Here is a 12593-nt window from a genome sequence, read left to right as displayed (position 1 = left end):
GAGTATGTTACAAAAATGCCTAGCGATGAATAAAGAGAATGCTGACCAATAACTAAAAAAATATATAGTGAAATAATTAAAAGGACGTTTCAGCTCCCACACAGCAGCCTGTCCGTCTCGCTGTGAACAAGGCGCCTGTGTGGTAGTCAAAATGTCCTTTCAATTTTTTTCCGCTAAACATTTTTTAGTTCTTTGTCAGCTTTCTCTATTATTCATCTTGCCTCTTCCCAAGAAGACAGGATTCCGTCAAACACTAAAGAACCGAGTAAGAACAAAAATGGAGTAATAATTTAAGCAGTTCCTCAGCATATGGCTAGTGCACCAAGAAAATGTTGATTAGGTATATCCAATAGCTGCTATGTGAGTGGCAACGTAGTTATACTTAAGTGGTGTGTGTGGTAGAAACGAACACAAACTTGTTTCTGTTTTACAGGATAGAATGCCTACGTTATGACAATGATCAATGCAATGTGATACGTACTGCAGTGATATAACAAATTCATCAACAGGAATGGCATAATATATCTAATGAAATAAATATAAACAGCAAAATTTTCTGTCAGCTGCTAAAAATAGACTGGCAAGGCTGGCTTTCACGGCTATTATGCTCCATGCATGATTATAATTGTTAGCAGTAAAATGAACTAAGTAACTAAATTTTTTTACACTTTTAAAAGCCCCATTCGAGGCCTGAAATAATCAAGGAAATATAGTAGTAATGTAAGCAAATGTGTGCGCACTATACAAGTTTTTCAAGTGTGATCTGCGCCACAGCATGAATATTTAAAACTTATGAAATTTTTACTCCCCCCCCTCCCCCCCAAAAAAAACTCAGAGTACTGCAACAAAACTTCAATGGATGCTATTTGACTGACCTTCTGCTGCAAGCTTCTTCTCTAAGCTAGGGTGACCTACAATATTCTCTGTAAGAACTCTAAAGAACTAAATTCACATACTTTACTCTTTTGTAGAAACATTGCACAATTTCCAGGGCCACCAGGTTTATGTCAGAACTATACCTTTGCATTATTATAAATTTACAATTAACGATCAGGCAGCTAACTATAAATGCACGCATTATAGGCTTCACTCCACAAAGCGCATAAATATAAATAGGTTCACACCTGCAAGCAACGTATTTGCACAGTTAGTAACACAAGCTCATTGTCTGCAATTTGGTGACAGTCGATAATGTCAGGTCCACACTATTTCAACATTACTTTTCCGATCTTTCCGAACATTTGTATTTGAATGCATGTCAGTTAGGAACTGCTTACACCCATAGAAGCATTGCCATGTGAGAATAGATGGAACTTTGCAAATGCATTGAAAACAAATCCAGTTCATCTGTTTGAATCAGCTGCAGCAAGCAAGAACAAGAGATTCTAGCCACCCTTTGGTTCCCTCACCTCAATTACTGCCAACAGCAGTTACGAGGGTGTTTTTATACCTGTTGTAGGCAGAGCATGGGCAATTTTCTTGGTGTGCCACAGCAAGTGCTTTACTTCCACATGACATGCGAGGAAAATCGTGGCCCCGAACGTGCCCCATAAGCCGTAATAACCACTGGGAAAGTGGTGTCCTCCAAGTGACTCCCAGATTTGATGTCACTAGGGGCAGGTACTTAAGGAGACAAGGGGCTATGGTGCCGGCAATAGAATCAGCAAAGAGCAAGAAAGGAACACAGCAGCAGGAAGCCAGCACATGAGTAACACATCAACAATGACTGCTGCTGAATTAATAGGCGACACCTTGTGGCAGAGCCTGAACATATTTCAGCGATATGGCAACCCCGGCAATAGGAGAGAGGTCTTTTCAGTTGGAATTTGGTGCTGATGCGCTCCAATTTGGCCGAAGTATTTGTGATGTCATTTGAATGAATTCTGGGGCTGCACGTGCAAAAACCACGATTTGATTACGAGGCATGTCATAGTGAAGGGCTTCGGATTAATTTTGACCACGGGGGGATCTTCAACATGCCCAAAATGCATGGAACATGGGCGTTTTTGCATTTCGCCCCAACACTATAGCCAGTGGAAACAACAACACTATGCCAGGTATGATGGAAAGCATGCTTTCCACCATACCTGACAGTGCAAGTTCAAGTGCTATGCAAGCAACTTTTATTTTGTTCCATTGTATGCAGTTAAATTTACCTCGATGAGAAGAGCACAATGGCCATTTACATTCTTCATTTGGTTTCACAGAAATGTGCTGCTATTTGGTTTAAGCCATACATTAATTTCAATTCATGCACAGATGCATATAAAATAGTTGAAACAAAGTTAATACAATATATTAAATAACAGAACTGTTCAGTTTTATTCGGAGCTCTAAGTGTGACTAGAAAGCATGACAATAACTTACAAGTGCTTCCTTTCTTATAGACACTGAATATGGACACCTCGTAACAATATTAACCAAAACAAAGCCCACAAGTATGAATAACAAAAATAGGAACTCTTTTCCCATTTAATTTAGCCAGCTGACTTGTCTGGCTGTAATATACAGCATTCTTATAAACAGAAATTTACATAAGAACAAGAGACACGCAAGAAGTTTACAAATGAGCCTTGTAAGTAATACTTAATTGAAGATTGTAGCACTGTTCCAACTATTAGAAAGATTCCTTGGATGTATAACATACAAAACAAGAATGAAAATGTTTACAAGATGGTGTTCGTTAACTGTGTATTTCCAATTCTATCTGCGGGTACTTCACCACATGTGATCCTCCCGTTCACAACACTGGATTGGTGGTGAAGACATCACAAATCTGCTTCATCAAAGCGCCGAGTTCCGAGAGGCATTCCACCGAGCATTACCTTGGACCCAGCGACCATGGTGTCTGGCATTTGTGAGCAGTCAAAAGTGGGTCTGCTCCCACCCGTCAGCATGTACCCGTAACACATGGAGCGCGTCGTGTGGGCCCACAGCAAATCGCCACTGCCACACTGAGGGTCCCAGCGAAGGGCCAGGATTCCAGCTAGCCGTTCATTCGTATCGTTCAGGAATGGCGACTGCAGAAAGCCCCTCCGGAAGCAAGTGTCTAGCGTCACAACGGGTCCGTCGTCATTCGAACGCCTGAGCGTCTGCGCGCACTGCCGCACCAGTGCACTGCGGATCAGGTGCTCCCCGCAACCCGAACTAGAAACTGCCACAGCGCAGCCACCGTCGCCGTCCGCGTTCTCTGCCCAGCAGCCGCAGCCATAGACGGCCGCCTGGCCTACGCGGCCGGTGTGCTTGAGCCAGATACCACCGCTGGACACGGCGGCAGCCACGTTACCCTGCCGGTCCATGCAAACAGCGCCCACCGTGTCCAATTGAGGCGGATCGCTGCTGTCCGAGCTGGAACAGCCCTTGGACGAGGTGTCCGTTGAGCTCTCGTCCGCCGTGTCCAACTTGGCAGTCCACGGCTCGTCGTCGACCTCGCGCTTTGGCGTCACGGGACCTAAGGGGCTCTTGCGCACCAACGCTTCCTCGGTTGCGCAGCGGTCGAGCCTGCGCTTGAGCTTGACGTAGCGTCTACGCGTGTGGGTGGACACCAGGGCCTCGGGCATGCGCTCCACGTTGGGCAGCACGTGTTCGCGCGCCCACCGCAGCGCTCCTTCTCCCACCAGGAAACAAGGCGGCGTGCGGCCCAGCGACAGCGGGCCGGCCTGCTGCGCGCGGCACAGCGCCTCGGCCACGAGCACCGGGTTGCCTACACGCGGCAGCGCGCCTACTGCGCCGAATCCCAGCGTGCGACCGTCCATTACGGAGGCGTCGCACTCGACACGACCGCAAGCCGTCAGGTTGGAGCCGAAACCAGCGTTGGTCAGTGGGTCGTCTTCGAGCACGGCCACGGCGGCCGCCACCGCCTCGAGCGCGCTACCGTCTGAGCGCTCCAGCACACCCACGGCGCGGCGGCAGGCTGCGGCACACACTCGCCGGTAGTCGGGCAGTTTCTCCGGCGCATGGAAGCCAGCGCCAACGTGGACGGCCACCACGGCTTCCATGACACGCGCCTCGTGCAGCACCGCCCGACGTAGTACCACGGGCGTCGTTTGACAAAGCCTCGCTAAACGTTAGTCAAACATGTGCCTTTCGAAGGAATTACGAGGAGATAAAGCACACATTCACGGGAAAAATTGCAAACAAACGGCGACACTCAAACGCTAACCTTTTTTTGTGCAAACACCGGGTTGTCAAACCGCTGCCGGCGCGTGAACGCCGAGCCTTCGTCGGACCGTGGGCTTGTCACCGCAGTCACACACACACAACGCAACCTAACCTCCAAGCTTCAGACATGTTACTAATTCTGGCTAGCGTTTCAATTTTGTGCACATGTTCAGCAATGACGAATACAGCTACGGCAACGAAACTTTAGGGGACAACTACACAGACCAAACTTTCCACGCTTTTCGCACATGGACGCCGCCATAATCCCTCTATGGGGCTAGACTTGGCTGAGCTAGATCACTGCAGCTGAGCTGCGGATTCTGGCATCTCGTTTCAGCTCAGCATCGGTTTCAGTTTCCCAGTCGCACCAGCTTTAGTCACAAACAGGCTGGCAACACTAGCACCGGCAGTGCCCCGCATCGGGAAGATGGCAGCCGAGGCCTCCTTGGAGTTCCCGATCTGGGCGCTCTTACCCAAGAAAGAAACATGTGTGCCTGTATTTCTCGGGAAGTACCCAGAGTACGACGGCCGGGGCATCAAGATAGCCATCTTCGACTCCGGCATCGACCCTGGCGCGCCAGGCTTGCAGGTTAGCGCTTGTACTGGTCTTGAATGACAGGGCACTTTCCCTGCTTTGGATCTGCGGTTCTGCACCATGCTAAACTCTCGTAGCTCGGTGAGAGTCTAATCGGTACGCAATCACTGAAACCTATGCACGGATTGTTTCCTTGGGCCACAACGGCGAGTTTCAGAATCGGAAGTGCTATGCGGCGCGAAAGCGTCACTAGAGAGGTGTCTCGCGACACCGGCATGTTCGCTCTCTTTATATTTCTTTTTACATTCCCCCTTCCTCATTTTTCTGGACGTCCCGTTCTTGGTTATTTTCCTCGTATGTCAGGGCGGTAAATATTTAGTGCGTGCTTAGAAGTGAAAGTAGCGCGCGGCATTGACGGCCTCGTTTTCTTTCTCGCGCGACGTGGAAGTCAGCTGTTCGGAGCCGTTTTCTCGCCCGGCGGCGAGCTGCGCGCACAGCTGCGGACTTTGCACGGCGCCGGCCGGTTGCGCTTTCGGCCAACCGTCAGCTGGCCAGCGCACGGTACACGTGCGTTTAGGCGCACCGATCCCAGCTTTGGAAAAGGAAAAACGCGTCGGACACGTTTCGCGTATCGGGGTCAGCCCGGACAAAACCAGCTGCGCCGCCAGTTTCCTCGAGAAGGTAGTCCCCTGCTTCCGATTACCTCTGTGTCGTTAACAGCGCTTGCGCAGGAGCAGTTGGCGACACCGCTTGCGTGATAGCCTGCTACGTGGATTGATCGCAACATAGCCATTCTGTAGGAAAGCATATCGGGCATTGCGTAGGTGCAGGGGTACACGGCACTCGTTATGCTAGTAGCAATAAAGCTGTTTGAACATGCCATTTACAGTGTGGATGCCTTGTGCTTTCATGGATGACATTTGTGATGAACACATCTGCATAAAAATATAATAATTAAAAATAGTTATTGTCATTACCCACTAGTGCAGTTCTGTGAGGCCTTTAAGGGGTCAAACAACATTCTACATTTGCGTACTTGGGATAGAACTTTTCTTTTTCATTATACTGGATAAATGATGGGAAATGTGCACACATACAGCATATATATTGGTCATTCTTACAGATGTTCATGCCTTTGCCAGAAAGTGGCAGCAGTCTAGCTTGTGGCTATACAGGGGATTATTGTTAGCTTTGAGACCTGTCTTTGTGACCCAATCAGAAGGTATGGGTGTAGGACCACTTACCAAGGAATGCAATTGACCCTTGAGTGAACACACAACACTGAATGTGTTCACGTACCACTGTACGCAATGCTGACGCGAAACATACATGAATGAACTAGAGTTCAACACTCATGGCTTATACCTACGGAGCCATTACTATTATTAAACAGTGTCTCTTGCCATGTGTTTAGTTGTCATTGTGCTCTGCTGATGTGCCAAACCTGATACCTTAGTCATGAAGAGATGAATGGCTGGTTGGCGATGTCACCATGGGCTCGCCCACGGCACCTGCAGCTGTGGCAGTAGTGGTAGCAGTGACAGTAGCTCTGGCTGCCAATGTCCCCACTGGAAGGAAGGCTATGCAATGCGGTGCCTCGGGACAGCTGCCCACATTGCCTTTCTCCTTGGGCAGCTAGTCTGTGGCAAAACCAGCTGGTCTTAAATACTGAGCTGCACGGAATGCCATGCCATTGCTATGTGCCATTGTTATGTAGCGACTGTTCAGTTGCAGAAACATTGAATGGTGCTCTGATCCATGGGTAAAGAAACAGATTGACAGGTGTCAACTGGCTATCAGCGCCCGCCTGCACACATGCGTGATTCAATTTGTAGCTTCCCTCCGAGGCTGCTCGAGGGCACTGGGGTGAAATTCGACCACAGCTCCCATGTTCCAATTACTTTTGTTCACACCTTTATGTGGTATAGACGTGAGCTTCAACACAAACATGTTGTTTTCAAGTGTGTGTGTGTTCACTTTGTGTGGACCTAATCAAATATCATGTCAAGATCAGTTAAAATTCATTGCAATGCATTGATGCGGCTTTGAATCTGGTGCCTCATGTATTGTTCTCCAAATGTTTTGTAAAGACTGTGAAAGGCATTGGTAAAGAGCTTTGAATGTTCTGATTGAACAAGCACAAAGTTTAGAGCACAGGTTTATGAGGTCTGCCGGATATTGTGGCATTGCGTGTGTTGCAAGAACCTACGAAAATGAAGACCATGTGATATCTTCAGTGCCCGAACATTTTCTCCTTGTCTTGTCAAGGTGAAATCTGTAACAGTTATGGGACATTCCAATCCTCCACATGTTGATTACTTGGTTAACGAAGCATCTTCAAAACAGTACGAAAAATTGAGATGTTTAGATAGGAGACGAAAGATAGAACTGGCTATCAGCTGAAATTGCACGGGACATGGAAACAAGAAGTGGCAGCAAAGATAATAGAAAGGCTGTCATTCCATATATTCATGACATTTCACACAACCTTAAAATAGGTAGGGTAGTGTGTGCATGTGGACATCGTTTTTTCCACATGCGTAAAACATAAAACATTGTGCAGACAAACTGGTGTGGCTTTTCACAAAATGGGAATGCAAAAGATATTGCAGACAATATAGTACATAGTGTGTGCAGTATGTCATCTATGAAAGCTGTTTTTTCTGGACATGTTTACATAGGCCTAAGAATGCTTTTTTAATATTAACTGTTCTCTTCTAGGTCATCTTGGTGTTTCTCTTGCGAAGGTAGCGGCTGTGTGCTCAATGAAAGTTTCATTGGGTTGAAGCCTGCTGATTAGGAGTTAAATTGTGGGAGTTGTGATGGCAGCTGTACCTTAAGTCCTGTAAATATGATCTTGTTTGTGCAAGAAAAGCTGTGTGCGTTCTGCTAACCGTTGCTTTAAATTACCCACTTTGACGATCGAACCTGCTGCAGTGTGGGAGCTCAGCAGATAGGCACCGAACACTACAACAATTATATTCAGGCCTGGAGTATGTGAGGGTGTTGTTGAACAGTGCATCATTAGGAATGTGGTTGCAAACTTGCCTTCAACAAATTTATTATTTCCTTAAGAGAGATATAGAGGCTGCCAAGATAGTGCATGTGGGTATAAAATGTGCAAGCTGTCTTGTCTCTTTTCTTGTGCATAAAAGGGCTCAGCCTTTCTTTAGAATATACTGCCAAGTGGTGATAATGATGTTAAAGCGGGAAACATCTGATGATGTTAAGCGATATTAAAGCGGGTCTTTCTTATTTTGTTGTGGTGGCAGGTATAAAAACTCTGTTATGAAAATAAACCTTTGTCCAAAGTACCATTTTGTGTTTGTCTTTTTCATGCCTGAGTTTGTCTTCGTCTTATACCTGCACTGTTTCGATGTAGCTGCTGGTTTTACTATGAATTTTACTCTCAATTCTTTCAGCATCGAAGCTGCAGACCCTTTGGACAGGGAAGCTTTACAGAATCAGTGTTTAACAACCGGAAAAACCGGGAATTCTCATGGAATTTGAATAGTCTAGAAATACTCGGGAAATTTGTGCTTCTATCAGGGAAAATTAAATGTAATTTTATTGAAAGTGAACGAAAGTCGTGCTAAGGCTGGCTGCAGTAACGGAGGAATCGCAACAAATCGTATTTGACGCCGTGTCGTCTGCTCAAAAAGTTTCCAGAGTAAAGTCAACGACCGATTTTTCTGACATGCCCGATAATTCGCGCGGCTTCGCGGCACCACCGCGTGCTTCATAGAGTAAATGTATAAGAACATCTGAAATTTGGGATGCAAGAACACTTCGCCGACCGTTATTTCGGACTTTTTGCCGTGACTGCAGGTCCGAAACGGCATTATCAAAGCCACCACCTCCGCCATTTTGATTATCTCGCCGCCTCGAACCAGCGCTGTAGCACGCAGATCCGCTGGCAGCCGTAGCCATCACCGTGGTAATGCCAGGCCTAGCTGCTTCTACGTTCGCTATTAAGCTTCTTGCAGTGCCGTGCCGTCGTTTTCATTGAAAGAATTCGCCGCTGTCAGCAATGGCACCGACTTCGCCGTTGTAATTCTCCAGATTGGCTTCGAAGCTCGGAAAACGCAACGCGTTGCATAATGCCGGTTCTCGAAAGTCAGCTTCGCCTCAATACAGAAATGTTAGATGGTGAAGCATACACACATTATTGCGGTGAAAGAATTGAAAGAATTCGCCACTTTCAGCAAGGCGACTCCGTCTCTGTGGTCCTCGCTATTAGCTTCGAAGCTCGGAAAGCACGGCGCGTTGCATAAGGCAGATTCTTGCAAGTTATCTTCGCCTTAGTACAGTAGTGTTACGTAGTGAAGCATACGCAAAAGTATTGCGGTGAAGCATAACAAGCGTGGGAAGGGGCAATGGTCAAGGGACACAGTATGTATTTCTTAATTGTATTGACACGTGTACTTGTCTTCATCGGGCGACACGTTTCACCGCCTAACAAATGTTATCGCACAGCGCAGGACTCGCTTGCATGTGTGGGAAGTTTCTGGAATGTTATCGATGGTTCCATCCACTGTCTGTGACCGAACCTTGTGTAATCTAATGGCATGTGTGCGCGACGCGAATAATGTATTTGTGGAAGGCGCGCGGGTCCCAGCGATTAGTCTGGAACATTCGACAATTGATGTATAAAAGCCGACGCGTTTGACCCGTTGATCGAATTTTCAACGATTGCCGACTGTGTTCGCCACTGTTGCCGCTCTTTGAGTGTAGCCTGTTTTTGAGGCCACACGTTCGCCCAATAAAACGCTAGTTTCGTCTTTCTCAGTTTGGCTGCTTTCTTCACAGTCACTACGACATGAGAATATATGCGTGCGTCCCCGTCTTCTGTCGCACTATGAGCACCGATATGCGTAATAAGTTTACTGGCAGGCCTCCAGAGCTTTTTCGGTCGTGTCTGTGGTGATTTGAGCCCTTAAGAGCAGTTAGGCATGCATTAATTTTTTTCTGACGTTTTCGCGGGCCGTAGGGAGTCTGAAAAATCGGACGTTGACTGTACAACTGAACAAAAGGATGCTTCAAATGGCCTGTGGGATGAACCCGTGGAGGAAGGAGGATGAGAACAGAAATGATCCATCCATTGAGGAATGAATGAGAAAGGAAGCGTGCCGGCGCCTCTTTGAAGAAGCTTGAGTTCAAAAAACAAAGTGTTGGCTGATGCCGAGATGCAGGTGTCCCTCATCCTTACCAAAATAAATTTTAAAGCAGTGCAATCCAACACTGAGGTGTTGTGTACAGGCTGAGAATATGTCAGGACAGTTGAGGTTGACTTTCCAGCTGCCAAGAGAGAATCTTAGTTGTGACAAAGTACAGACCTCATACCAATGAGCTTGCTATCATTTGATAGAAATAGCTCATATTCGAAAATATTTGCTTTGGTATGCATCTCCTTTTCATTGGTATTTGAAAATGTTCGACTCGATCTGGAATGGGCTTTGTCATTTTTTTCAAATATATTTTACTTGTTGTGCATTTTATTAACACCTTGCTTCTGTTTTATTTTGGATAAAATATAGATTACAACCTTACCACCTTACTATTCAAACTGGATTAAGTTATTTTTTTGTTTTAGCATGCTTACTAGAGATTGACAGCATAGGGCAACATGGTGTCAGCCCGTCTTGACATATAGCAAAGTTCTGTCTCATTGAGAAAATTTTGCAAAGGCATTCAGTGAATTTGGAAATGTCAACTTGGTAGACACCCGGAGAATGTTAAATGCAAAGAGTTGCTACTGTTGTTGCTGGCAAACATTTTGTTTGGGCAACATGTGTAGTCGGGCTGGTTGATAGCCCATAGCTGCAAATTCAATCTGAAAAGCGTGGGGATGACCCCGAAAATGCATTGTTAGCAATGTGGTTGTTACTCATATTTTGGTAACACTGTTGTTCTGTTTCTTGAAATCATCTTCCACGATTTATTGACTTTTGAAGCAGCTGAAATTAAGTGCAAGGACATTAATTGCTAGCCATAGCTCTTCTTGTTTAAAAAAGAAATAGCATTTACTGAAAGCTGTTCATGATGAAAATGTCCCGTTTTTGGGCTCAAATGCGATGAGTGCTTTTATCACACGGTCCTTTTTGTTCATTTGCTTTATTTTTGCATGTGAGCATTGGTTTTCGGCTTTAAATGATCCTTATCTATGTATATTTGGGTTGCACGCTGCTTGTCATGCACTCGTGCTTCTTTTTTTGTTGTTGTTGTCCCTGTGTTTGCAGGCTTGCAATAATAGCTGTTGCTATGGCTTGAGCTCTTGGTTAATGCTGCGCTTGCAATCCAGGTGACCAGCGATGGAAAGCCAAAGATTGTGGACATGATGGACGCATCTGGTGCTGGAGACGTGGACACCTCCAAGGTGGTGGAGGTGCAGGATGGCTTCATCACTGGTCTGTCAGGCCGCAAGCTGAAGGTGGGCATATGTATAAGGATGTATATATGTATATGTATGCATATAAGCATGGGCAAAAAACAACCACTTATGTTCTACTTTTCTGCTCACTGCATCAAAATGAATATATTGTTGTTGGGCAGTGGCAATTCACTGGCCAAAGCACTATATAAAAGACAAATGAGAAAAAAAAATTGTGCGGATCCCACACATTGTGGAAATCGATGTAAGTGAAGCTTTCTGTGCTGTTTGCATTGATTGGTTACACTTGGCAGTAATGTTGATGGTGATTGTTTAAGTTCTGCAGCGTTTAGTTCCATACGAGAGTTGTGAGTTGGTAAACATTACCATGCGTGCACTACCACTGCTGTTTGTCTGCATAGTACACATAACACATAGCGAGATATGCTTGCCTAAGGCCCATTGCTGTGCGCCATCGTTCATAACCTCCAAGAAGGTTAGCACTGTCATTGCCTTGCATGGCACATCACATTGAGGCAGAATTTTTAAAGTTTAATTGAACTATGTGGATTTACATGTGAAAACCACCATCATATTATGAGGCATGCTGTAGTGGAGAACTTAGAAATATAGTTAGACCATCTGGGATTTTTTAACGGGCACTTAAATATAAGTACACAAGCGTTTTCGCATTGCTTGAGGTTGCGGTTTTGGCCATGTCAAAACGCGGCTGTCGCTCATTGGGATTGAAACGGTGACCTCGATCAATGCCATAGCAACTGAAAAACCACGATGGGCACAGAAGGGTTGACTTGCTGGGCAGCCACTTCCGTAGTGTTGTCTGGACACAGTGGTGCTTTATTGCGTGTTGTGTCAGCATCCCCTGCATCAGCTCTCTGCTAGGCAAATTTAGTTGGTGTTTATTTTTCAGAAATAGCAGAAATGTACTGTACTGCATCATACGGCACCTTGAATTTACATTTATCCAATTTGTCCATGGCTGTTAGCAATGTCTAGTAGTAGCATTTTCTTTATTGGAGAGACCACAAACGAGGTGTGCTGTCTGATGTCACCTTTTTCCTCTCCCGCACTCTCCCCATGCATGGGAACTGCGAGCAAAGAGTGACAAGGCTGTTATTCACTATTTCCGTGACTGCGTCTGCTTTACCTTCTCTCAACCATTCCATCTAGCTCCCTTCTGCATGCATGCAAGTACAAGTGTAAGCGTTGCGCCATCTGCAGTGCTTTTGTGTGGGGGGGGGGGGGAGGGGACTCCCACATACAGTCGCCGACCGTTTATTCGGACCTCATGGGGACCGCGGAAATGTCCGAATAAACAGGTGTCCGAAAAAACAGATTCAGAAAAAAAATCCTTTATTTCCACGCCTTTATTTGGGCGCGGCAGCAGGCGCGAAGAAATCGTGAATGCGCCGTTGCACGCTGTTGCGTTTACGCGCAATAAGATCAGCCTCAATCTCGGAGAGGGTCGTGCGGTCACTGTAGGTGGCTGCAAGCACAGTCACTGCT

General features: G+C 46.1%; 3 protein-coding genes across 6 annotated transcripts in view; 1 reads left to right on the top strand and 2 right to left on the bottom strand.

Moving 5' to 3' along the window:
* LOC126539949 (uncharacterized protein C15orf61) overlaps window positions 1–4485 on the bottom strand; it is a 69334-nt gene extending 64849 nt beyond the window's left edge. For all 4 annotated transcript variants that reach the window (XM_055075731.1, XM_055075730.1, XM_055075736.1 and 1 more), the window contains exon 1: window positions 4163–4485. The gene's annotated coding sequence lies outside the window, so the exon portion shown is untranslated. The remainder of the gene's footprint in view (window positions 1–4162) is intronic.
* Tasp1 (Taspase 1) lies at window positions 2299–4169 on the bottom strand. The gene has a single exon (XM_055075729.2). It carries the CDS (start codon window positions 3996–3998, stop codon window positions 2769–2771), a length of 1230 nt encoding a protein of 409 aa, XP_054931704.1. The 5' UTR covers window positions 3999–4169; the 3' UTR covers window positions 2299–2768.
* A 68-nt stretch (window positions 4486–4553) lies between the features above and the next one.
* TppII (Tripeptidyl-peptidase II) overlaps window positions 4554–12593 on the top strand; it is a 252516-nt gene continuing 244476 nt past the window's right edge. Inside the window, exons 1-2 of the mRNA XM_050186760.3 lie at window positions 4554–4750; window positions 10998–11126. Of these exons, the coding sequence (XP_050042717.1) occupies window positions 4589–4750; window positions 10998–11126 (291 nt within the window). The 5' untranslated portion in view covers window positions 4554–4588. The remainder of the gene's footprint in view (window positions 4751–10997; window positions 11127–12593) is intronic.

The sequence above is a fragment of the Dermacentor andersoni genome, chromosome 2, assembly GCF_023375885.2.
Source record: "Dermacentor andersoni chromosome 2, qqDerAnde1_hic_scaffold, whole genome shotgun sequence".
NCBI lineage: Eukaryota > Metazoa > Arthropoda > Arachnida > Ixodida > Ixodidae > Dermacentor > Dermacentor andersoni.
The sequence above is the reverse complement of the archived record's forward strand: the minus strand, read 5'-3'. Positions and strand labels throughout refer to the sequence as shown.

What these genes read in the sequence shown, in the direction of transcription:
- Tasp1 (XM_055075729.2), bottom strand. Translation starts at nt 3,998, where the DNA reads ATGGAAGCCGTGGTGGCCGTCCACGTTGGCGCTGGCTTCCATGCGCCG.